General features: G+C 48.3%; 1 protein-coding gene across 2 annotated transcripts; it reads left to right on the forward strand.

Moving 5' to 3' along the window:
* The first annotated feature begins 809 nt into the window (after nt 1–809).
* Nucleotides 810–25,841, forward strand: STK40 (serine/threonine kinase 40). 2 transcript variants are annotated; one of them, XM_049820140.1, is made up of 12 exons: nt 810–914; nt 8,488–8,600; nt 10,636–10,755; nt 11,739–11,824; nt 12,314–12,457; nt 13,466–13,693; nt 14,533–14,585; nt 17,595–17,710; nt 21,029–21,173; nt 21,542–21,661; nt 22,522–22,606; nt 23,400–25,841. In XM_049820140.1, the coding sequence occupies exons 3-12, from the start codon at nt 10,644–10,646 to the stop codon at nt 23,616–23,618; spliced, it is 1,308 nt and encodes a 435-aa protein (XP_049676097.1). In that variant the 5' UTR covers nt 810–914; nt 8,488–8,600; nt 10,636–10,643; the 3' UTR covers nt 23,619–25,841. The 2 variants fall into 2 exon arrangements, with proteins under 2 accessions (XP_049676097.1, XP_049676095.1); XM_049820138.1 differs by lacking the exon at nt 8,488–8,600 and having other exon boundaries at nt 813–914.
* The last annotated feature ends 283 nt before the right edge of the window (nt 25,842–26,124 follow it).

The raw sequence follows: 26,124 nt of genomic DNA on the forward strand, positions 1-26,124 counted from the left end.
CCCAGCGCTATCCAGGCTCCTCTGAGACGGATCTCGGTGGCTCTCTCGCCGCCGGCGCGTGCCGTGGGCAGAGCTCTGGGCCTGGGCGCCTCACTGGAGCGGTCAGCGGCTCTGGGGCAGACCCCAAGCACCAAAGACCTGCTCGGGTGAAGACGGGGGATTTTTAAGAGCTCACCCATAAGAAACTGCACGCGAATAGGGACCGTGTGTCCCTGCCACAGCCGGGGGCGACTCCAGCAGCGGGAGCAGCTCATGGCGCTGTTTGCGCGGGCGTTGAGGAGGTCGCTCGGGCGGGAGGGTTTGGCGGAGGTGCTGTGGGCTTGCTTCCCGCTGGGGAGAGGAGTTGGGGGGCTGGAACCTGTGGCACGGCTGCCTGGTGCCCCCGGCCAGAGCCTGGCTGCTGGGAGGGGGGCCGGGTGTCGCGGGTGGCTCGGGGCACGGCGGCCTATGATGGCGGCGCTCTGCGGGCGGCCTTCGCCCGGGAAAGCACCCGCCTCTCCGCCAATCACGGCGCGTTCGAATCTCCCGCGTGCCCACCAACCCCTTTGGCGTCCAGCGGCGGCCGGAGCGGGAGCCAATGGGCGGAGGGAGTCATCCCTCCCCAGCCAATCAGCCTTCGCTTCTTGCCTCCCTCTCGTCTCCGCGCCTCAAGCCGTCAAAGTCTTCCCCTCCAGGCCCCCGGGCTCTCCCCCAATCGCAGCCGGCTCTGGCTCAGCCGGCCAATCAGCGCGGCCCCGTCGCCATCTCTGCGGCGGCCGCCAGGAGGCGGGATGGCGGCGGGAGGGGAGGGGGGGCGGTGGCGTGTGCGTCACTTCCGTTGTCAGGTGGCCGTCCGCCGCGGAGCGGAGCGGAGGCCGCGGCCGGGCGTGGGGCTGCGGGAGGCGCCGGCGGCCGCGCCGGCCCCGGGGCCATGGGTGAGCGGGGAACGGGCGAGGGGAGGGTGAGCCGGGTCCCGGGGTTGGTCCCGGCCCCGCTGTGTGACGGGGTGGGCGGGGAGGCGCCGCCGCCAGCCCCGCCGGTGTGGGGACCGCGGCCGGGTCGGGCCGGGCCGGGCCGGCGGAGCCCGCCCGCAGCCCGGGAAGGGGCCCGGCCGAGGCCTCGGGAGAGCCGGTGGCCCGGGATCGCCGCGGGGGCCTGCGGGCCGAGCTCCCGGCCGCTCCGGGGAGCCTTCCCCAGGGGTCGGCCCGGCCGGTCGGTCGGTCGGTGTGCTGCCGGTGCAGCGGCCGCTCACCCGCGAAGGGTGGGATTTTGCGTATCGCAGCAAAAAAAGGGTTTTAAAAAATCACTGTAAAACTGCTTTGTCGTTTTCTTCCCCGCTGACAGCGCTGGTGGGGATTTGGGCTTTGTTGACAGTGTAGCTATTTTTGTGGCGTGCTGGCAGGTTCAGGGCTTGCTGAGGGAGCAAACAGCTTGTGTTTGGTGCTGATTTCACTTTCAGTCTGAGCAGGGATTTCTTAATTTAGTAGTTTCGGACCTCTGTTCTGAGGAGGAGTCTCGTGTGTCTCAGTGGTGAGTAGTTGAAGGTTGTACCTCTAAGTGAGAATGAGTAAGACCGTAAAGTATTACAGCTGGAGCTAGCTACAGAAACCTGTCCCATCCTCCCTGTGCGAGGTCACCTGAAGAAGAGGAGACATGCTGTGGGATTTCCTGCATTCAGAACCTGTTTCTGTTACCTGTTGGCTCTGGCCGTGGCCTTTGGGAGTTTCGCTGCCACAATACGTGAGAGCACTAAAGGTCTTGCCAGTTCCAGTTGGAGGGATCCTGTGGCACAGCGGCTTTGTGTCGCTGCTTTTCTCCCTGACACAAGGTGTTTTGGGCTTGTCCTGTTCCTGGCCAACTGCTCTCTCTTCCTGCCGTGGCTGTGGGTGTGAATGTGCTGCACTGGTGTTGATAATTCAGTTCTTTGCTAGTTTAGAGTCTTAACCTGTAGGCTTAACGTGCACGGCTGTGTATAGGTGTGCTAGGCATCGTGGGCTCTAGTCTCAGGCTGTAATCCCATGTCCAGAGGGAGGCAGAGAGCTCGGAGCAGGGGCCAGTGCCTGGTGTGGTAGGGCTGAGAGGCAGGATAACAGGCTCCCTTTGGGGCATAAGGGACACGAGTTGGGTGCAGATGGAGGGTGGTTGGGTTTGCGGGGTGCCTGCAGCCCAGGTGGGATGTAACTTGAGGGATGGGGCAGAGTAGGGCTTACCTGCTGGCAAACAGCCCTGGTTGGGATGCAGGACGTGTTTCCCCAGTGCTGGAGTGTTTGTGCTACATCCTTTTATTGTTTCTCTGTGGCATCCGTGCTGATGGTTTGGTCACATAATCGCATTACTTAAAGGCACCGTCATGTTCAGCTGCTTTTTATCCTCAGGATATTACAGAATCATCTCCTTTTGAAACCACGCAGAGGAAAGCCTTGTAGGCACTTAGCTGCTGTTTGATTAAGGGCAACCCTATTGATTTTGCCTGAACTGCCCACTGTGCTTAGCCTAAGTAAGGGATGTGTTTTCTGTCTGCAGAGACTCAGTGGTGCTTTGGACTTTTACAGCGTGTGCCTGGCTCGTGCCTGGGAGCTCTCCAGCTGCGAGCTCTTGCTAGACCAGAGGAGGCTCCAGGCCCATTGTAATTTTCTATGTGACACAGTCTTTTTTTGTTAGTTGGGTGCATGTTTATGAACTTATGGTGTCTGTCAGTGTGCTTTCATGATACAAATGATAGTAACACTAGCATGGCAGTATATGTAGATAACTTCAGTATATATCTATCTAGTTAGAGCTTGATGAGTAGATTATCGTTAAAAGCAGCAACCACACCTCGCTGTAACAAAAGTGTCAGCACGTGTGTGAGTCATGCGATAATCTTTGTGCGCATGAGGAAAGTCCTGCTGCAGTGGATTTATGGAAAATCAAGTGTACATAGTAACATAAGCTATAAACAAAAAGTAAAATCTCGTAACACAATACGCATCTCGCCTCGCGGTGATTTTAAGGGTAATGACTGCCTGACTTCACGGAAGCAGCCCAAGGTCAGGAACTTGTGCACTGGGCTCTGTGCTGGGAGAGCAATGCAGTCTTAGGTGCTGTTGGAGTGCTGCAGTTGGATTTCCAGGCTCTTCTGCACTGTGCCCTGCTGTAGGTGCCCATGCCATGAGGATGTTGGGCTGGAGCACGTTTTTTTCCTGGTGGATGTGGCTTGTGCTTCAGCGTGAAAGGGTTAAGCTGAAGTTGATGTTTATGTAACCAAAGAGGGAACTCCCAGAGATGAGTCCTTGGCTATCGCATGTGTTGATGCATCAGAAGGGTTTAAAGAAAGCCCAGCTTGTTGCTTGCTTGCACTGTAATTACGTTGCTGGAATCCTGTGTTTCAGAGTTTCCCTGGCTGCCTGGGGGGGGCAGGAAGGAATTTGCTTTCCCTGATGTATGACTTGGCCTGTGGAAGCCGTTTTTGTCCCTGAGAAGTTGGAGATTGGCCACAGCTAGATGAGGCAAGATGCAGGATGTAGGCGAGGTGTACTGAGGTCCCTTTTAGCACTATGGCCTCTCAAGCACTGGCTGTGCCTTGCTCACATACCTGGGATTAAACTAATTGGCAAGTTTGGCTGAGGAAGGAGGTTTTCTAGTGGGTTGCTAGTTCAGCGGGGGCTGCCGGAGGTGTTCGTGTCTCCCAGCTTGCGAAGCACAGCTCGCTCAGTGAGCGCGTACTTCACCAGGTGCCTTCCAGCAGTATAGGGCTGCACCAGCACCTCAGGATTCCTTCTTCGGCTTTGGTCAGAGAAACTCTGCGTCTGGTTTTGACCGAACTTGTCACTTAGGGAAGAAGCTTGAATAAGTCTTCACGCATTTCCAAGAAATCTCTGAGTCAGGGCTGCTCTGTTTCTGGAGAAGACTTCCCTTCCCGGAAGGGCTCTCACAGCGGTACATGGGTTGCACTGGTGGCTCTGAGTCATCTGATGGGCTTTTTTTTTATTATTATTACTTCTCTTACAGAACGGTTAAACTTCCAAAGCCTTTGGTAAAGTTAATGTTCCTGTATAGTGAATCTACTGCAGTGCTTTGCAGAGGGAGGGGAGTTTACCCCGGCTGTCCCTGCACCCACCTGCAGCAGCAGCTCCTCCTTCCCGCACGCCTGCTTTGCTTGGGACCTGCCCGGCAAAACGTTCCCTGTAATCCCCCAGCCAGTGACTCCTCCGCAGGCCTGACTGATCTGAACTCCGCCTGTTCTCAGGGAAGCTTTTCCAATGGGAATCGAGCCTCTGTCCCTGGGAGCACTGATGACTCGGGTCTGAGCTGTCCCTAGCTGGGTTTGCCTGGGGAAGGCATGTGGCAATGCTCCGGGATTGCCGCTTCTCGGAGCGATACCAACCTGCTTGTTCCCATGCTGGGAAGCCGGACCATACTCGAGGTTTTACTCATTTAATGTCAGCATTCATGTAGGTTTTTAGGTCATGTCCAGCATTGCTTCTCATAAGGTGGAATTTGCCATGAGCCAGGCTTAAATGCGAACTTTGGTTAATCATCACTGATAAATACTTCCCAGTGTGTTATTTAGGTGATAAAAGGTGCAACCTGATGCTGCTTATTCAAATCAAATTTTTTTAGCTTCGTTTTTGCAAAAGCTGAGTCCTGTGCTGGCTGAGAGGAGAGGGCACAGGGTGAGTGAGACAAAAATGTTTGGTCCGAGTCTCCATCTTCATCCCAAGTGCTGCACCATTTGGCTCCCAGGAGAGAAAGCTGGGCAGAAATGCTGCTGCATTGGGCGGCAGGTCTTCTCCTGTCTGGGGTGAGAGATGGATAATTCACGAGTACGGAGCAATACCGTGCTTCCCTGGGCAGTGAGCACCCGGCGGGCCTGGCTGCGGTGCTGCCTTTCCACCATGGAGGTTTCGAGCTCGATGACGAAGCCCGCGGGGAGCGGTGATTCATTAGTCCTGTGCGCACGCCCGAGTCGGCAGCCTGGCAGCTCTGCCTGCGACTCCTGCGCAGCCCTGTCTTGTTTCCACCTGCAGCATTTCCAGGTCAGGAGCAACGGGCGGTGCTGGCAGCGCGGTGAGCGGGAGCAGCCGCGGCACAGCTCCTTCGTCTGCCTGGGAGCTGCTCCAGCGGCACCTGGGCTCCCAGAGGCATGTTTCCTTTACTGGTATGAGCTCTTTGCTGAAGGAGCTTGTCCTCAATAGCCCTGAACTTCCAGCAGACACTGGTGGGCTCTGTCATCTGCTGCTGGTTCCCAACTGCCAGCTCATCCTGTTGCCTTACTTGCAGAGATCAGCTCGCTTGTAGCAGTGGGGTAAGACACCTTCAGGGTTGCCAGCCATCAGACTAGAAGGTGTAAACACCAACTAACTTATTTTGTCCACTCGTTGCAAGATAAAGCAACAGAAAGCATCATAGAGGTTGTATCAGCTGCTCCAGTGTCTTAACTAGTTTCTGTGCTGCTGAGTAATCCTGTTAACGCCCCAAAGGTACTTTTTTTTTCCTGCTCCAGCTATTAGCTGTGGCTGCTGGACTGCAGGACCTGCTTGTTCTTTAATCTGAGATGAAAAGGTCAGTTTCCTCCTCTCTTGTTTTTCTTTGTTATGCTGGGCACTGGAACATCATGCAGTAATTTGTGAATTAGACAATTTCCTTAAGCTACGTAATTAAAAGACGCTACATCTAGGTCTCCAGATTATTTGATTAATAATTCTATTAAAGTCATAGTTAGCACAGTAAGAAGCTTTAGACACTTCTCCTGTAAGACGTTTGATACATTGCATGCATCACATTAAAATTATTAAGTAATGATTTTTTGTGCTAGACTTGTAACTTCATTGTCTGTGTGAGAGAGACCATTTTTGTTACAGATGGTGGGACAGGGAGCGGGGGTGGTTTGACTCACTTTGTACACTTTGGGTTTTGGTGGAGGCGGTGGTGAATCTACCACATCAGTATCTAACGGTCCTGTCCCTAGGATGGAGTGTTCTAAGGGATAAATGGTTTTGTCCTGGTTCTTTGAAGAAATGTTGGATGCTTTCTCTTGAGACTGATCCTGATGATGATAAAATTATTTCTTTTTTTTTTTTCAGTCTTAAGAATTGGAAAGTCCCAGCTGTCTGTGGGGCTGCTTGTAGACAGAGGCATTGCTGCAGGGGCTGGGGGGGATGCTCTTTGCCCTTATGAGGCTCACCACCTCTTGTGGAAACATTCTAAATTTTCAGCTTTGAGCTATTTTAAATCTCAGCTGTGCTGCAGCGTGACCAGTTTGTGTGTGGGACTCCACTTACTGCTTATTTGCCCTCTGCTCATTGTGTGTGAGGAGGAAATCCTTGTGCGATGCAGTAATTCCCCTCTTGTGTGCTCTGAGCAAGCCTGTCCTGGGAAGGCTCGGCTGCTCAGGTGGCACTAGCAGCAGCACATGAAGAAGCTGCTCGTTTGCTCTTTGAACATGTTAGGCAGAGGAGCAGTGACGCTGCCAGTGTCCCTCTGGCTGAGCTGGGCTGGTGGGGCTCCTGTGGCCAGCATGTGTCCAGGGGCCGGTTGTGCCTGCAGCGAGGCTAGGGATGCTCCGGGGCCCGCGGGTGGGATGGCAGATGGCTTCAGCCCATGCTGCTTGTGAGATGGGACCCCTGTCTCGCAATGGGTCCCTCTCCGGGTCTGGGTGTTAAGGGTTGCTGTGGCCTCGTGTTTCCTCTTACAGCTGCAAAGTCATTTTAAGCCATCCAGTTTATTATGGCTTTTGTCTAAAACTTATTTAAAGCTTATTGTTCCCGGATATAGTTCAGCTGTTGGTGTCTGAGCAATGCCAGCTTTGTGTTGTGAGTACTTCTAGCAATGAAGCCCCTTGAAATCAGAGCTTTTTATCAGCCCAGCGCAAGCCAAGATTAAACGAATTTGCAGGTAGAAAACACCCGCTATCTTGGCAGGGAGGGGGAGCCTCCTGCATTGCTGTTCTTATTTTAAGATTTGCCTTAAACCCAGTCTCGAAATACTGTTCTTAGCCCTATGCCTACTGGATAGCCACTTGTTCTGCAGGAGGCTTACACAAGGAAGTCCGTGCCCTTTTGACCAATTTCCTTGCTCTAATTGGGGTTACACAATGTGCAGAAAAGGGAACAATTTTCCTGCTTTTTCACAGAAGCTGCCCCTGGTTTTCTTCCCTTTGCTCTGGGACCTTCCTTCCATCTGACCATCCTTCATTCCAGTGTCAGAGGAACCTGACGTGCTCACATGTAAACCCTCTGGGTGCTGCTGAGGTCCCCTGAGACTTTTTCTGGGGCTCTGCCCTCACTGCCTCACGATGCAGCAGGAACCGAGTAGGGAGCGGGGAGATTGGATAGACAGTGCTGTGAGTAGTATAGGATTGTCTTTAATAGCTAAGTACTCGTTTATATTGGTGTTTTTCTTGCTTGCTCTTACAAGTATTCTGTGACGGAGCTGTGATATTTAAGTCAGTGGATGTCCTTTAGGCAGGGGCTGGGGCTCTCAGTGCTGAGACGACTCATACCGAAAGTGCCAGCTAGCCAGTGCGCGGGTGAGCAGGCTGTCTGCGTGCTGTCGGCACGGGTCTGCCTGACCGGGGCATCCTGCTGCCTAGAGCAGTGGCTCTGAACATGGTTCATCAAAGTATAAATAGCTTCAGTACTCTAATTCAGGAAGACTTTTAGCAGGCTTTGCAGCTCCCCCAGGACCAGGTGATAGTACTGTGTCGTGTTTTGGGTGGTGTTGGGAGTTTGGTTCCCATGTCCCAGATGTTCTTTCTGCATTTTTCAGTTGATGTAACTGGTTACTGGTAAAGTAAACCAGCTTGGATTAACAAAAGTGTAACACTTGATATATGAGGGTTAAACTAAGCATTTGGTAGAGGTGGTATAGTTTCAATTCTAGAGTGTCTGATTTAAATCCTAAATTTCTCCTTTTTAATGGTACCAGATGAACTGTTAAGCAGCACTGAATTTAAGTTGAATTAGTTTGATTATTTTTTTAAGAGGCCAGATATAAATTGTAAAGAGGAATTAACTTGCAGTGGGGGTTCGATAAGAATATAATTCAATTTATTCTTCTTTGCCTTTTGCAGAAATTGTTCTGTTCAAGTCCAAACTTTTAAGCATTAACTCTTACCATGATTAAAAATCGCTTCTAGTGGTGAAGATTCTGTTGTGGCACTGTTGCTAACTTGGGTGTATTTAAGATATTGTTAAAAACAGGCAAGCTAGTACCATGTGGCAGAGATTAAAATGGAGAACATGTTTGTTTCTGCTCTGAAGGTCTGTCTCGCGTCACAAAATGCCTTTTGAGATAGTTGACGCTTGTATTTGTCTTGCTGTGCAGGGCGATGTGTCTGTGACTCTTTGGGGACTGAACTTCAGGAGCCCTTTTATTCTCTCTCGTGATATCAGGAGCTTCAGGCCTTTTCTAAGCCAAAATAAACACAGATGTTTCAAGCTGCAGAAGTTTTGGTGCATACCACGTTATCGTAATCAAGAATAATCCAGAACCACAGCATCAAGTGTATCTCGTTTCGCATTACAGAGTCCTCGACCTTTCGACCATCCAGCCTTCTCCAAGGTGATGACTCCTGTCTCCTGAGACGTTGGAAAACCTAGTTTGGAAGAAGAGTAAAGATACAGTTGATGCTGAACTACGTGAGTCCTCAGATTATTTTGTTTACGATAACGCTGTTTGCACCAGCGATTCCTGTCCAGCTCAGATTGCACAACGGTCATTATCTCAGAGTTTCTGTGCAGTGGGGTTTCTCCAGTGGAAATGTTACTCATAGGTTTCCAGCAGGGATGATGATGTTGCAAGGAGTGGAGAATTTTATAAGGCACAATCAAATATTAGGTCAGGGATGCGGAATGAACAGAACAAGGAGCATATTGGGCTCAGGACTTTATTCTGTTCAGCTAGCTGGGCCTGGTAACACTTCTCTGTTGGAGATCTGAACGGCTGGTGGAAGTTGGTAGTGCAGGGATGCAAAGTCTGCTGCAAGACTTCTCACCTTATCTCTCTTGCTATCTCTGATCTTGGTGACAGGTACTGCTAGATGAATTAATGCAATGAGATCACGCTTGTGTCCACAGAAAGGGTGGGACTGCCAGAGGGTAAACTTCATTCAAAGTGTGGTGATTTATCAGTCTCTTATGTGGTGAAACACTGGGACTTTTTTAAAACACATAAGTAGTAACCCAAAAATATTTTCCCAGTCTGCTTTAGTAACCTCTTAGGGAAGACTACCGGGGCTTCGTTTTGACTTGCTCAGAGTAAGAAAGTGGATCTGTGCTTAGTTCCTCCTCTTCCCCTCCCCCCCCCCCCCCCCAACCAAAAACAAAAAAAATCTTTGAAATGCTAGAGCACAAGCATTTAATGTCTAGATATTTGTGAAAGTCTTTGAAACTATTTTCCAAGAGATAAAGCTGAAGAGGAGGTGTATTGGGAACAAAACTTCAGTTTGATGGAGCTGATTTATGCTTGCAGTAAGCATGCAGTACGTGAAGGCTAGCCTGGCAGCAAACATAAGAGGTTCTTTTCCTGCTAAACTGAAACAAGGCTTTCCTTTGGGGAAGAAGTGTTTTAGTCACAAAGGCTTGAATTTATTTGTCAGCTTAGGTATTGGCTCTGCTATACCAGTGCAAATTCTCTTCAGATTTCTGAGCAGCAGACAATGCATGTTGGAAATTGGATTTTCTGCAATACCTGAATAAGTAGGCATTTGTCAAGCTTTTAGTTGTTTGTGCTGAATTGTAGTGATGTGTGGGCCTTGAATAAATACTTGGACACAAAGCATGAGATTAACATTTAATAGGTTAAATTGTTCTTTGCATGGAGTGGTAGTGCAAGAGATCACATGTACTGGCACCACAACGTTTTCATTGGAATATCCATTAAAGGCAGGTAATAGTGTGTTAATTCTAAACAAAGCATCCATTCCTGCATGTGGAGACTGAATTGATGGAGTTTTATATGTTGGACTCCAAATAGCTGCATTGGATGTAGATAGATGGAGATGTAATAAAAAGGTTCAAGCCTAAAGAGGTGCAAAGAGAGAGGGGGACTTAGTTTAAGACTAAAAATAAATTTTTGAAAAATCATTGTTAAATTAACTGAATCTCACAATAACTAGCATGTTTCAGTCTTCTGTGCCCTTGCTGGAAAAGGTGAAAGATATTGTTCATTTTCATGGTCAGTTAGTTTTGTGCATTCTTGGCTGTTTGAGGAACAGACTTGAGCCTTCTGAGTTACTTGGTGAGCTGGCTGTGATGCCTAGTGGGAAGTCCTCTGTGAAGGAACCCACAAAAGTCCATAGGCTGAGTCAGTAGACATCCATACAGAAGGATAACTTAAGTATTTTCTTTCAGAGTTTTTTGGAATACGTTAATTTGCAAACTTGTTTTTGCTGTAAAACAAGCTTTAATTATTTTGACTTGTTCCCACTATGTGTCTCAAACAACTGTTCTAGGAAATGTTGCTTTGAATAATGAGGCTGATTTATATGTTCAAAAATGCATTAAGCCTCCAACCAACAACTGGTCTATCAGTAATGAGCCATAGCTTTTTTGTAGAAACATACGTAGGCAGAGACATGAGTGCATCAGTAGGTGAAAGCCTTCCACTAAGAAATAAGGGGTATAAGAAATAACTCAAGTTGCTCATCAAATGTGGTCTTCTTTCTCTTTCAAGAGCCAAGGATGAAGCGGCGAGCATCAGACAGAGGAGCTGGGGAAACATCCACTAAGGCAAAAGCTCTTTGTACAGGGATTTCTGGAAATAATGCCAAGAGAGCGGGCCCTTTTATACTAGGTAAGCAGGGAGGGTTTTCTTCAGTTTTCAAGGTAGCTGCTGATTGCAAAACTGAAAATAAAAGGCACTATAAAATGAGGCAAAGCAGATGTGTAACTTAATGTCTTACCTCAGAGTGCAATTCACTTGATGTAGCAGAGTAGCAGCCCTTGGAGCTTCTGCAGCTAGTCAAGCTAAGGAGATTTATAATACTAATACAGAAAGGCAGGCATGGCTTTTAAGATAAATATGAGCCCTTGCTTTTACCTGCCTTCCCCCTTTTTTTTTTTAAACTACATTCTTAAACATTAAAGAGCAAATTCATTCGGGGGCCTTTTGGTTAGAGCTCCAGAGAAATGTTCAACCCTTCTTGCCTGGAATATGGTGTCAAATCAGCTTGTAGGCAACTTAATAATGCACTAGTGGTCATTATAAGCAGTATGTGCCAAGGCAAGATCACTTTGATAGCTTTCAAGAGTTGCTAGAATAGTTGTTAGTTTAGAACTATTATATAAACTGTCAAAAACATGATGGAATTCACATTGGAAACCAATGGATAATCGATTGGAAGCTGATTGATTTAAACTGAAGAGTGGAGACTGTATGTTAACTTGAAATTTGGACTAATTGGTGTACCTGAGCTGTCCCTGCAGAGGTGGCAGTTGGCTTCAGAGGTGTGGTAATAACAGTTGCCGTGGGTGTTGCTAGTAAATGTAAAAGCCGTATGGTTCAGGCATGCAGAAATTTGAATTTCTGAAAACAGCTGTGCCATGTGTGGGCTTTTGTTAAATGTTTCTCCAGTGAACAAATGAAACATTGTCCAAAAAGGTTTCGGAGTTCAATACCATTTTTTTCTTTAGATTGTAATTTGTGGAAATGCACTTAGTCTCCTGGAAAAAAAAGGAACTCAGTTTAAACTGTGTGACACTTGCATACTGATGTAACCCCGAATTAGTCATTGCTGCTTAGAGGAAAACAAGTCTGTTTTTGCTTTGTGCTGTTAGGTCCACGTTTAGGTAACTCCCCTGTGCCGAGTATTGTTCAGTGTTTGGCAAGAAAGGATGGGACAGATGACTTTTATCAGCTAAAGGTAAGCAAACTGCAGGGCTTCCAGATCTTCAGGGCTTTTTAACTTTAGCTCTTGTGACAGAAGCACTTGCAGTAGTGTGTGGTGTAGGCTGAACTGGTGCACTGTCAGAAATGGCTGCTGGAACTTCCCCTCAGTGGGGCAGTTCTGCCAGGCATAGATCTGGTGTTGAGATTAGCCCTGAGACAGGCCTCTGTGGCTGCTGTGCTGCTCTCCTGGAGCCCTCTGCTCTGCTGTGCCTGAAATGGGGGTGGATCCAGTGGGAAAAATCACCAAGAATATTTGCAAAAAGCCACCTGAGCAGCTTTTCTGTGTTAATCAAGCTCATGCTATGCATTCTGCATAGATGTTAGTTCAGGGAGGTTTGTGGCAAGTATGCAAACATCAGAGCAATTACATCAGCTGTTAAACACATGTGAATACCTAAAATGACAGGTTGGGGGCATTTGGGTTTTTCTGGGAACTATAAAGGTAATCTCCCTTTTCCTGAAGATTCTCACCTTAGAAGAAAGGGGTGATAAAGGAATAGAAACCCAGGAGGAACGACAGGGCAAGATGCTGCTGCACACAGAGTATTCTCTCCTTTCCCTGCTCCACAACCAGGAAGGAGTGGTTCATCATCACGGGCTCTTTCAGGTACAGCTGGTCACCATCCAGGTTGGGGGAATGCCAGTAATCACTATTGGCTTGAGCTGCTTTTGTTTAACGTACAGTTTGTGCTGACCCTGTTCTTGTTTGTAAAGAGTTACCAGCACACTGCTGAGATTAACCACAGCTGCTTCAAACAAGCAAGGCTGTGGCAGGGGCTTTTGATAGTTAAGTGGGATGTAATGAGGTTTGGGATTTGGGAAGTGTGAGAACATTCAAAGATGGGACAGGTGCTCATTAGTGTCCCCTTTAAATAGGAAAAGAGCTGCTTCACTGGTGAATTAATTTGTGCCTGTAGAGCACCCTTTAGAACTGAATTTGTGCTTTCCAGTCTCTGTACTGTTTTATGATGACTTGCAAGAGGGGACAAATTGCCAAGAAACTGTACCAGCAAATTAAACTAGTCAATATGCTGATCAATGTCTTGAGTGAATGAGTTGTGTTGCTGTTAATGCCTTCAGAGCTGCTCATGAATATGATGAGCTGATGGGAATTACTGGTTTGGATGTTGGTATTGCCTTGCTTGCTGGTTAAATTTTGTCAACAGACTTTTCACTTGAGGCCATCTGTACTATATCTTAAATAAGCCAAATGTCCAACTCAGCTGTGTCCTGTTTAATGTTATGGAAGAACTGCTAATTGTGTCTTAAGATTTCTGTTCTTCTCATTAATAATGTGTTGGATCCCTAGTATTCACAGAGTCTGTACCACTGTAGGGTTTTTCTAGGTTTTTATCTAAAGGTGTTTGTGTGTATATAAACAGTATCAGTGCTGACATATGCATATAGCCAAACACCACAGACTTTCTCTGGCTTCTTTAGGTAGAGATCATGTATCTTCTTTTTTGAAATCCCAACTCGGGGCAAAGATCAAGTGCTATGATTGCATTTGCTTATTTTGAGATCACCACGTAGTTATTTATTCTCTAGTGCTCTGTAAGTACATATGTCCAGATAGCTTCCCTGAACTATTGCTCATTTGTTTGCCTCCCTGTAGGACCGAGCTTGTGAAATTATAGAAGATCTAGAAGCCAACAGAATGGTTAGAAAAATGAAGAAGCGCATTTGTCTTGTGTTAGACTGTCTCTGTGCTCATGATTTCAGTGACAAAACAGCAGATCTGATCAATCTGCAGCATTATGTCATTAAAGAGAAGAGACTCAGTGAGCGGGAGACAGTAGTAATATTTTATGATGTGGTACGAGTGGTAGAAGCATTACATAAGGTAAGATCTTTGTTACCCATTTCAGTGCTGGAAGGCTTACTTTTCCCATGTTAGTATAATAGATGTTTTAAAACTTCCTTGCGCAGGCAGTGGCAAGGTTACAGAGGATGGATATTTCAGCTGTTTCCCTCTAACAGTGTTCTGTCTAAGACCTCATGCCCTAAGCTGTAAAAGAGCATTCCCTTCTCCTCAAGTTTCTCAATGATAACATAGCATTTGTTGACTGTGGAGAGGGGCCAGCTGGACTAAATGCAGATCAGGTGAACTAGGGTGTTACTAACCTCAGAAAGGGGGGGTTGAAGAGGGGAGCAGAGACTAATCAAACGCAGGAAACACTTCAAGCGTTTCCTTTTGAAGCAAAATAAATGACAATGTAAGAACTGATTTCTGAGATCAGAACCTCAAGCTACAAGTTTGAGATCAGTGAACTAGAAATTATTGTAACAAAAAAAGATTCTGCCAATGTTTGACTTCTTACACTGTGACAAGGGACACCCATCCTTCCTTGGCAGAGCAGTGAAGCATATTTTTGAGGGAATGCTCATCATATTGGTCTTACTGAGCCTGGACGCTTAAGTTTCAGGTCTCTTAGTTTCAGTCAAGTCTGTCTGTGTGTTCAAAGCAGCAAATTTGCTTGTTCTGTCCTTCTGACCAGAATCAAAAATGAAGTGCATGAAGTACCTGGCATGGAACCTGACCTGAAACCTTGATCTACGTTATTTCTGAGAATGAAGATGACATGATTTCAAAAGATACTTAATGCTTTTGTCCAAGTATTGAGTTTATACTTCTATAACAAATATGCTTTTGCTTATTTTATACTATTACATATTTTACAGAAAAATATTGTGCACAGAGACTTGAAACTAGGAAACATGGTGCTAAACAAAAGGTAAGTCTGCTGGAGAGCTGCTGTTCTGGCAGTTGTCTTGCATTTCTTCCCTGAAGCAGATTTCTATTTGAAACACAATTGAAGGCAGCACTTGTTGAGAGTGCTCTCGTGTGAGAAGGGTGAGGGAGCTGGAAGTAGGCTGCACAAAAATACAAATCCAGCTCAAAGTTACATGAGTTATTCTCCAAAAATGAATTGAGCCCAACCTAGATAGTTCACTCTTCCACCAAGCTTAGTGACCCCATGTCAGCATTTCTTTTTCAATTCTAACTTCTGAAAACTAAATTTTATTCTGATTCAGAAACCTGCAAGAGAAATACTTATTTATATGTTTAAAAAGAATTAAAACATTGTAAGTGGTTCTGCTCACATAATTCACTTTCCATCATGCTAAAGGGATTCCCAACACTGCAGTCTGTACTGTAATCATGGCAGTGTTAAATCTTTGACTGTGTTTTTGCTAGCAGTAAAATATTTACTTATCTAAACAAAAGTTCTTCTGTCTAGTCTGTATTTGTGCTTCAAATAGCTTCCTTGTTCCCATTAGCTGGTTTGATGCAAGCCTCAGTTTATAATGCGCTGATGTCCAACATGTCTTGGATGCTGTGCAGACACAGGAGGGACTAGCCCTCCCAGAGCAGAGCGAACAGCATCAGTGGGGCATGAGTTCAGCACGAGTGAGAGGCAGCTGGTGGTAGTGTGCACTTTGCCTGGTGGCTCCTTGGAGTTTTTTAGTTATCTTGGTTTGTGTAGTAACTTAGTTGGCAAGCTAGTTCCAGTTCAGATACTCCACTGTGTCCTTCAGTATTGCATTACTGGCTCAATATTTTGCACTAACTTTTAAGAATGAGTGGAATTCATTCTCTTTTCACACTGTCTGGTTTTCTGTGGAATGAATAAAAAAACTGGAAGGCTTTAGGTCTGCAGGCTTCCAGAGTCTGTACAAAGCATGCAGCTTCACTCTGGTCATAGCTTACTTTTTTCTCCTCCCTAATACCATTTGAAAGCAAACAGATTTTACCTACTGAGGTTGAACTTCTTGGTTCCCCCCAACACACACAGCAGCTAGTGCTTTTCAGGGCCACCTGTAAAGAGTTTTAAGTCATTTCTGTAACACTTTAAGATAAATCTCTTATCTTCTGCTTGCTTCTTTGATTCTCCTTCTTGCTAGGAAGAGGCAGACAAAGGTTGCTGCTTTAAAGGATCCACCCAGAGCTTCCCTTCTTTTCTGGGCAAAGTGTGCAGTGGAGCATCCCACTGACAGAGCTGCACACAGGGGCCCCCACTAGCAGGAAGGGGGAGGTATTTTAAGCTTTGTGAACATGTTTGCCAAAGTCATTTTTTGTATTACATACTATGTTTTTGCTTTTTGCTAGCAAGACCATCAGCTTTGGTGAGGAAAAACTGTAGCCTCTACAGCAGTGAGTCATATGAAAGGGTGGGTGAGGCATAAGAATAGATCACCATGGAGAAGACCAGCCATTTGGGCTGATCAGAAATGTTTGTTCTGTTCCAGCCATGCTCATAGAAGAACCAGGTCTTTTCTGTTTGTGGGGGAGTGAAGGTAGCTACATATCACTGCAAAGTCCTAACCAGGCATGTTACACCCTGGGCTAATGTAGGTCCCTCAGACGTTGTCCCCTGCAAGATCTGGGCATTAAAGTTTTCCAATTAGCCAGTGCAGTAGTTGATTGGATGATTGGATGATTACAGATTAGATCAAATTTCGGTGACTAAATAAAACCAAGCAACCCTGAATATTTTAGTGTCCTTTAGAACACTTAGTCTTTTAAATCCTTAAGAAATCCTGCAGATTGTTATTCAGCCAGGGAAGTCTCCTGACAGTTGAAGCTAACACTTCTTAAACACAAATCTGTCTTTCTTAATAATCAACTCTCCATTGCCAACCCACACTTGGTTTTATTTCACTTGTCTGTTAGACTCGCTGGAAGTATTTCTTGGTTATTGTGACTAACTTAATTCATGCTCTCAGGCTCTAGTTGTGTAATACTTTTCAAGAATATAGAAAACTTCTAGACAGTCCTTTAAGTTGTATGTTAAAATCCAAATTATCTGAGTGACATGGAAGACTTAATGTGATAGTAGTTTCGTAATGAGCTCACTTTCCCTGGAAAAATTCATTAATTGGAGCTGGCAATACCATAGGGAAATAGGGGTATCTTAATTGCATGTATTGCATGTACCTGCAGTTCTCACCTTTTCTGTAGGAGGTTTTTTGGATGTTGATTAGACTTTCTCTGTTCTGCATACTTGCATGTGAAGAATAGTCCTGCAGATCAGGTAAAACTGCCACCAGACTACTGCTGTGGGATTGCTGGGTGATGCAAAAGTGGTTGTACTGAATCTGAACAAAGGTCCTGTCGTTCATGTGCTGGCAACACGTAAGCAAACAGTGCATGGAGGCCAGGCGTGTGGCAGTCCTTCTGTAGGGTATTTTCCCTCAGCTGCCTGAAAATGTTGTGTGGAGAAGATGCTTTTGGAGATGGTAGTTGGGAAGCATAGAAGAGAATCAGCAGTTAAAATAAACTTCTACTTTGTTAACACTCTTACACTACAATGGTCAGCAAGCACACAAGTGCAGATCCTGGTGCTGCTGATGCCTGCAGGGTGCTGTGCTGCTGGCTATGATGTTCCTGGCAGGCTGGCCAAAAGGCACCTGTGTGGCTGCAAGGTGGGCACGTTACACGAGCACCCTGTGCTTACAGCCATGCTTATATGTGCCACTCGAGTTGGATGTAGATGTCCATAGTTGTAAAATATTCTCATATTCCCCCTGTAAGAGTCTTGCAAGCCATGCTGACAGGTGTGGAATCCCTCCCCTTTGGGATGCAGTTGTTGATCTTACAGCTCCGCTTGTCTTTTCCCAGTACTTCAAGCCTCCCAAAAAGCCCTGTAGACACATACCTCTGTTTTGGTGTTAACTTCCTCTGTGCTGTTTGGCTCATGCAGGATAGTCCTTATTCACTGATGCCTTCTGATTTTCCCCAGGACTCATCGAATAACCATAACAAACTTCTGTCTTGGAAAGCACCTCGTGAGTGAAGATGACCTGCTGAAAGACCAGCGAGGGAGCCCTGCCTACATCAGCCCAGATGTGCTTAGTGGTAGGCAATCCCCTTTGGTCCTCAGTAGGAATTCACAGCCTCCACACTTAACACTTGTTGCATTTATTTGTGGCTCTTGACAATAAATGAAAACAACCCACTTCTGTTCCCATATGTAACCTGCCTTCTGTGAGAGCCTCTTAATTAGGGTCCAATTATGAGTCTTGGTCTGTTTTTTCCCAACTGGGAAAGTATGGAGGGAAGGGAGCAAGTGTAACTTTTTTCTTAAGGCTAGTCTGAACTTCAAAGCTAATTAAAAGCTCCCTGCCTGTTCTTAAATAAGTCTGATTGCAGACAAGACGTTCCGTTTCCCATACCTGAATCTTGTTCTGAGGCTTCACTTAAGCTGCAGGTAAATCCCTAGACCTAAGAGGCAATTGGTCCAAATCCCACCATCATGTCAGTTTATTCCAGGCCATACACTAAGAGGAGCAGTTGCTGCTGCAGCTGCTGCTTGCTTACAGAAGGGAACTATTGACCCTCTGGGCGGCTTCTGGGCTGACTGAGAGGAGTTACTTGAAAATAAAGGAATGATCACATCAGGCCAGACTAGCAGTCTGTTTGGGCTGTATCTTGTCTCCAGCAGTCTGGCCTATGCCTTGTCTGCAGCAGTGGCCTTAAGCAGAAGTCTGGCAAAGAACAGCTTTCCCTAATGTCCTCCCACCTTTTAACTGTTTCCAGTGCATGGACTTTCGGAAACAGATGTGGTTTCTGTCTGTCTAGTTGCTTCAGGAGGTTTCTCTTCAATAAACTCTGTCTGCTACTGTGCTAGCTTTTGTGCTGGCAATAGCTGAGCAGGGCTGTCCTGTTTGTCAGGCCAGTGACTGAGGCATCATTTTGGGTTTTTTTCTGGAGGTTTGGTTGTGTTTTTTTGTTTGGGTTTTTTGGGTTATGTTTTCCTCATCCAGGTGAGCTTGACTAAGAGTGTTGAAAGGTGCATTTACAGTTGGGACTGTGCATCTGAAGCACCTCTGTATAAGCCTACATAGACTCTAGTTACCATGCATTAGCTCATGTTGTGGAGTAGTCCTTGTGAGCACAGATAAAATTCCCTTTGGATGGAGCTGAACTGCAGGATGCAGTCCAAGATCACCCCTAATGCATCCCACCTGCCTAAGGGTTATCCATCTACAGGGTCAAGGTATCATTTGGACGATGGGAAACTGCCTAAAACTGTGGACAGTAGGTCAACAGCACCAACTGCTTTCTGGACAAGTCAGCAGTATGTTGGGCAGCACCACTTGCTGGTGTGCATATAGCTAGTGTGAAAGCCAGAATCCTTGTCAATCATATTTGTTTATGCAAGGGTAACATCTAGATTACTGAAAACACCTCTGCTGAAGATTTGAGTTATTAGTTTGTGGTATCCTGAGCTATTGTGTTTCACATATCCCCTCAGAGGGAGCTAGTCCTGAAATTTCCAGACCCGGTGGACTCCCCTCTAATTTGTTGTCGGGTTTACAGGCAGCAGCAATAAATGTAGCTGAGCTCTTCCGTTGTGATCTGCCAGGCAGGTTTGAGGCTGCTTCCCTCCTGGGCAGGACTGAGCCAGGAAGGGAGCAGAGGCAGGCAGGGAGGTGGAACCTGTGTTTTTTTGCAGGCCTTTCCTGTTCTGCAGGATATCCTGAGGCCCCTGTAACCAGATGGATGATTCGAGCCAACTGCTCTGCAGGAGCTTGGAGCAGTTGCAGCTCAAGTGGCTGGTGTCTGGTAAAGGCTGCGTGGGGCTGCTCCTTCCTGCTCATCCAGGGTACTGTTCTGTCCTGGACTTCAGCCCTGTCATCCTCCCTTCCAGCATAGCCTGGCTGCAAGCACCTGTGTTTCTTCTAACGGCTCTCTTGGTGGTGGATTGACTGGCCTGTCTGTAGGCCACACACCACAAGGTGCTGAACAGGCTGTCGTTGACTTCTCTGACAGCTGAGGCTGTTCAAGACCCTGCAAGGGGCAGCCTTAGAGGACTGCATCCTTCTGTAGCACCACCTTGCCTGACCTTTGGGTGCAGTCGCACTGCTCTCTGGCTCTGATGTCTCTGCAAATAGCCCTTCCCTGTTGGGGTGTCTGTGCAGCCCGATCCTGTATTCTTGAAAACACTGTTCCAAAATGGCTCAATCTGCAGTTCCCCTCTAAGCATCGAGGGAAATGTTACTTGAGGACATTCCAGGCTTCACCACCACCTTCAGACTCTGAGCATCCCTCTGTCTGTATTGCTAATGCTCCTGTGCAAGGGGAAGCTAAAACGCATGAAGAATTAATCATTGTTTTAGGTCTCCAGAAGAAGCTGTCTTCTGCTAAGAGATGGCTCGCGTTTTAGAGCTGCTGAAATGTCACTGCAGGAAAAGTTGGAGGAGGAGGGAGAGGTGCCTTTTTTTGAGCATATAAAGCAAAGAATAATTAGTACAAATAACAAATGCTGCAGCAGTGACTCACTGCGTGAGTCAGAGGAAGTCATTCCCTCAGTCCTGTGCTGTGGTACAGCACTGGAGTTTAATTTTTTGACCCTCATGCATTCTGCTGTTTGCTGATTTATTGTGCGATTGAAGGGGCTTTAAAGCAGCATTTCCATCGAGTGGCTCCCAGGGTATGCTGGGGCTGCAGCAGCTTTTGGGAATGCCTCTGCCCAGAGGAGGCACCTTCCTGTGCCCTCCACAGCTTCCCAGCAGGCTCCAGTGTCTGTGTGCTGGATCCATCCCGGAGGCAGAGTCCCATCTTGACAGGCTCAATCTGAGCTGGGTGTGGAGAGTCTTAGTCTGCACTTCCATGCAAATCTCCAGTGCAGTTGGGGTGGTGAGGTTGGCATTAATCTTGGGCCACTCTTCACCTGAGGAGCACTTACTCTTCTCAGGGTTTCTTTCCCGCCTCCCCCTGCCTTGTGCTTGCTGGCCCTTAAATTCCCTTCTCCTTTGACCTGGACTCACAGCAGGGTGCATCTCTGCAGCCTGCGAGGCTCAGGGAATCCTGGTGGCAACAGTCTGCAGGGATGTCAAAGGGGAGTGAGGTGTGAACTCCAGCACAGCATGCAGTTGTTCTGATTACTTGGTGCTCTTGGATCACATCAAGGCCATTCAGCAGGGATAGCCCTGCTCTGTAGGGAAAGGGAAGACACCTGTGTGGAGATGAAGAATTTGCTTATTTGCAAAGGATGCATCTTTGAAAGAGGTTCTTGGTGTCTTGTGATAGGAAGTCTTGAGCATTTTGATTAATGCTAAGAAAAAAGGGAGCATATACAGAAGTTGCTTCAGTGCCTTTACTGCTGGTGGTGGGCTGCAGAAGTGAGCAGTGTTGTAAAGCCTGTTGCTTTTGTCTCCTTGGTCCCTGCAGGACGGCCGTACCGTGGAAAACCCAGTGACATGTGGGCGTTGGGTGTGGTGCTCTTCACCATGCTCTATGGCCAGTTCCCCTTCTATGACAGCATACCTCAGGAGCTTTTCCGCAAAATCAAGGCTGCCGAGTACACCATCCCTGAGTGAGTATAGCCTGTCCCAGGGAGGCCCTTCTCTTAGTGCCTGTGCGGGTGGTGCTCTGGGCCTTACTGGGACAGCCGGAGCTGGAGGGGCTTCACTCAAAGCCCCTGAGGGTCGCAGCGGTAATGAGAGCAAAGACTGTATGCAGTAGTCCCCAAGGAAGCAGTAGCAGAGCTGGGACATCTTGTACAAAGGTGAGAGAGGCCCCATGCTGCAAAACAGGGAATCACCCCCCTGGTTAATTCTGGGCTCTCTCAGTCAAAGCAGTGGTGGCTCCTCTAGTTCCTGACCTGTGCTCCCAGCACATCCATCCTGCTGCTGCCGCTGCCCACCTCGGGCACTCGGACTGATCACGTGTTCTCTCTCCCAGGGATGGACGGGTCTCAGAAAACACTGTGTGCTTGATCCGAAAACTGCTGGTCTTAGATCCGCAGCAGCGTCTGACAGCTTCTGAAGTGCTGGATTCTCTCAGCTCCATCATAGCATCATGGTACATGCAAGAGGAGAGACATAGGAACATGGTGCCTCTGGCCACAAGCAGCGTTATTTCTGCTGTGGCCAGCAGACTGCTGCCAAACAGGACACCAGAGCAGGATCTGTGAGAACTGCAAAAAAAGTCTTTAAATCCTGTGTCTCAACCACTGGTGTCTGCTGATGGATACAGCCAGAGTGGCCTGTACAAATGCTTGTCATTGTGACTAGGGTTGGAGTCTAAAGCAATAACATTACAAAACAGTACTGAGATCTCTAGAGGGGAAGAACAGGTGGGAACACTACACGTGCAGGGTGGGGATGCTTTTTGAGGGTAAATCTGACTCCAGGACTGGCATGAACTAATTGGGATGAGATTCCAGTAGCACACTCCAGCAGAAATGGATCCTGGTGGTGTTTGCTCGGTGCAGCCCTCTCTTGCTAGCCTTGTGACCTTCTGTCTGTGCTGCACAGCATGCCCAGGCAAACTTCTTGTGCTGTCTGTTAAGTCAGCAGTGAAGTCTGTGATTTTTTGGAGCTGTGGCTTTTTTCTCTCCTACCTATGCAAGAGTTAAGAGTTCCACATCCTGTTTAACAAAAAAAAAACCAAAAACCACACACACATACACACACACACCCACACACACACACACCCACCCCCAAAAAAAAAAAGGCAGCTCTGGGGTTGTAACATGATTTCATACCAGGGAAGTTGAATTTGGAATAGTGTCCTCTAGTAGCAGTAGCTGGTGTGGCATCCAGGTAGCTCTCTGCCACACTCACAGCCAGCCAGGTGGGATTGCCCTGGCCAGGGTGTTGGGTGAGGGGGTGTGAGCTGGTTCTGTGCTCTGAACCCCGACACTGTACTCTCCCCCCCAGGCAGTCTATGTCCTCGCTGAGTGGCCCTTTGCAAGTGGTGCCAGACATCGATGACCAAGTGGCTAACCCTGAAAACCCCCAAGAGGTAGGTTTTCCTACTTACCTTTCTGTGGAACTGCTTTTTTGTGCTAAGTCTGTCTGTAATGGAAGGAGATGGCAGCCCCCTGTGGGCCCCGAGCTGGTGAGGGGAAGGTGGTGAGGACCCAGCTGTGGCTGCTGCTGTACGAGGTGGCCAAGTCCATCGTTGTCTTGTGCAGCGGAAGGAAAGGCTCATGTTGCTGGGGCTGGGAGTCACATCCAGCTGGCCGTGCTGCCTGGAAGTGAACTCTCAGGCCCCAGAGCTGGCTGAGGGTCAGCTTGCTCCTCTCTGAGCCGCACTTGCTCCCTCACACACAGCTGAGAGCTCACATGCACTGGGAATGCTAGGAGGAGGTAGCGATGTTGGCTCAGGCTCCCTGGTGAGTTCTGTGATGGGAGCAAACATCCTGTTTTCTTGCCAGCATATTTTTTTGTTGGAAGTGACAGCTGGTGACCTCACTGCCTGGGGACAGCCTTGTAGGAGCTTTTGCCTGTGATGCTGCAGTCAGTGTTGCCATGAGAAATCCCTCTGCAGGGCTCGGGGGGGATGCGAGAACTGGGTCCAAACAGCTGCAGCCCCTGAATATCTGCCAGGGTTGGGATGAGCTGCATCAGGACAGAGCCACTGAGGTTTCCAGACCTGTTTCTGGTGGCACAAGTGAGTCCTGCCTGTACGTCTGGCAGCAGGTCCAGTTCTTGCATTAAGACTCCAGTTATCCAGCGGTAACTCGGGACCATTGGAGGGGAGTTGTGTGAACATTGCTTGTTGCCGTGGCTCTGACTGGGTGGTTCTCTCGCAGGTAAAGGTGACAGAGGAGTGCTCGCAGTACGAGTTTGAGAATTACATGAGGCAGCAGCTGCTCTTGGCTGAGGAGAAGAACACCTTGCATGAGGCCAAGAGCTTCCTACAGAAGCGGCAGTTTGGGAACATCCCCCCCGTGCGACGCCTGGGCCATGACGCCCAGCCCATGAACCCTTTGGACGCAGCTATCCTGGCCCAGAGGTACCTTCGGAAGTAGCTTCCCACACATCCAAGAGCACAAGCACCATCCTGCAGTCTGCCTTTCACGTCGCCTACTACAGCTCAACAGCAATACTGGTGTCCCGTGATGGAGAATAATGTAGCAATTCTTCTGAGCTCTGTTCAGGGACACGCACTCACACTCGCTCTGGAGGGAGAAGACTTTTGAAAAAGCTAGTTTTGGAAGCAGCAACCTCTTGGCATCTTCTGGAATCTGTTTTTTAAATCGAAGCCTAGATGACTAATCTGCTTTTAATCATGACTGTAATCTACCTCTCTTGTCTTTTTAACCATGCTGTTCTCTGGATCGAGCGAAGCCTGTGGGAAAGGAGAAGACTACCAAGGGTGAAGCTGGTTTGCTGGCACAAGAGTTGCGGCTGTGCAGTACAGAGAGTCGGCTGATTGCATTCGCTCCATATGGTTTGAATAAGCTTAGATTTATCAGGGTTTCTTGAAAGGAAGAATTTCTTGAAACCTCCCACTTCCCTTCATCTGCATCAAATCTTTTTCTGTCCTTGACGTGCCACCTGGTTTGGCTGTGTTGTCTAACCCTCGGTGGCCGTGCGTGGGCTGCAGTGTGCCAAGGCCTTCGTGAGCAGCACAAACAGCCGCCCGGTTATCCTGTGTGACCGGCGGCTGCCCGGAGAGCTGGCCGCCGCCTCAGGAGAGAGTCGTCCTTGCAGGCAATTGCTGCAAAGATGGGATCTTGTCCGCAGTTCAAAGGTTTTGCAGGACTCGGCCCAGTGTGGCCTCTGACCTCTTTCCCACCTTTCACTGATTCTTTTAGTTTTGTAAGGATATATGATTTAATCTTATTTTTCAGTAGCTTATCTAAGGTGCAGTTAAAATTGCATTAATTCTGATTTAGCATTTTCACACTTCAGTTGTGGTACAGATATAATATATGAGTTATAATGTGAAAAAGCTTCCCAAAATAATCTGCCTAGAATTAGGAAGGGGCTGGCTGAAGTCTCTACTGTATTTGTTCCCTAGCTTATCTTGCCATCCCAGCCTCGCCATGCAAACCTGGGGCTACCTCTGCTGTCCCCGTGTGGTGCTGAGGCGGGAGAAGGATGTCCCGGTTTGTCACCTAATGCCACTGGAAGAGCGTTTGCCTGTGCTGAGAACAGGAACGATTGTTTCTGAGCCTCATTTTGTGAACTGGATGCCTGTCTTGCCAGATGAACTGTTCTCACACAGAGGTCCCAGGGCTCACAGTGCCCCAGTGAGGGCTCCCGCTCAAGGCAGCAGCTCTCTGGCTGCCTCCTTCCCCTGCTCTGGGCTGCTCCCAGCCCTGTGACAGCTCCAGCATCGCCCTCTCCTGCCAGCCTCGGGCTGGGCACAAGGAAATGTGTGAGCAGGGATGGGAAAAGCTGCTGTGGCCTTGGCTGTGGGGGCTGGCCCTGCTTTTTGGGGTCAGCTCTTCCACCCTGGTGAGTGCGGGCAGGGAGCGAGTAGCAGATCTATTTGTAGCGTGTTGTTGCCTTCTCTTGCCCCAGGCTGGGGCAGCAGACTGCGTCTAGCCTGGGCCAACCTACAGGTGTCTTTGTGGAGACATAGGGATTGACCTGAAACTCCTTGGCAGCGTCGGGCATTATGTCCTGCCTGCGAACTTGCCAAAGCCACTTGGCAGCGGGCAGGCAGGGAATTGTGAACACTAATACAGACTAGAACAGTTGCACCAACCCCAGCCAGCTGAGCCAGTAGCCTGAAGTCTTAGCCTTATTTATTTTAAAGATGGTAGATCTGTCCCGGCACACCGCAGTGCGTGCCCATCGCCCCCCTGTGCCACCAGCAGCGGAGCAGAGACCCCCAGCCCCGAGTCCCCTGGGGCCTGGACCCCCAGCTGGGGCCCTGCTCTTTCCATCTGGTTTTCTCCTGTCTTGCTCCCACCTCTTTATGTTTCTGGTTTTTTTCTTCCCCAAAGTTAAAAGCAATATTCTGGGGACTCTGCAAGGCTGTATCATACCCAGTATTCCTGCACACCGGTCATCGCCAGTAAATCACACTTGTATTAAAGCAAACTGGAAGGGGGGGGGGTGCGGGGAGGGCAGGAGCAGCTGGGGGGTGCGGGCGGAGGGGCCGCGCTGTGGGAAGGAGCCTGTTGTAAGAAAAAAGAAAAAAAAGAAAAAAAAAGAGGAAAAAAATTTGTATAAAGACATTATTTTTGTACTACATCAAAACTACTCCTGCATGACGGCAATAAAACTTCATACTGAGAGCCCGGCGCGCAGCGACCCCATGGGGATGGGGGGGCCTGGGACCAGGATGGCTTGGGGACACGTGTGGGAGGGTGCAGCGGGGGTGGGCTTGCAGCAAAGCAGCCATGAGGGACCCTACGGGGACCTGTAGCCCTGTCCTGTCCCAGGGGTCCCAGCTCCTCTCGCCAGGCCCTGCCAGGGGCTGAGCCCCCTGCCCCGGCAGAGCCTGTCCCTCCTGGTCCAGCCCAGCGTCATCCCTGGGCCACTGGGGACAAACGTTGGGCACAGAATGTTGTGTCCTGG

Source organism: Accipiter gentilis, chromosome 17 (genome assembly GCF_929443795.1).
Source record: "Accipiter gentilis chromosome 17, bAccGen1.1, whole genome shotgun sequence".
NCBI lineage: Eukaryota > Metazoa > Chordata > Aves > Accipitriformes > Accipitridae > Astur > Astur gentilis.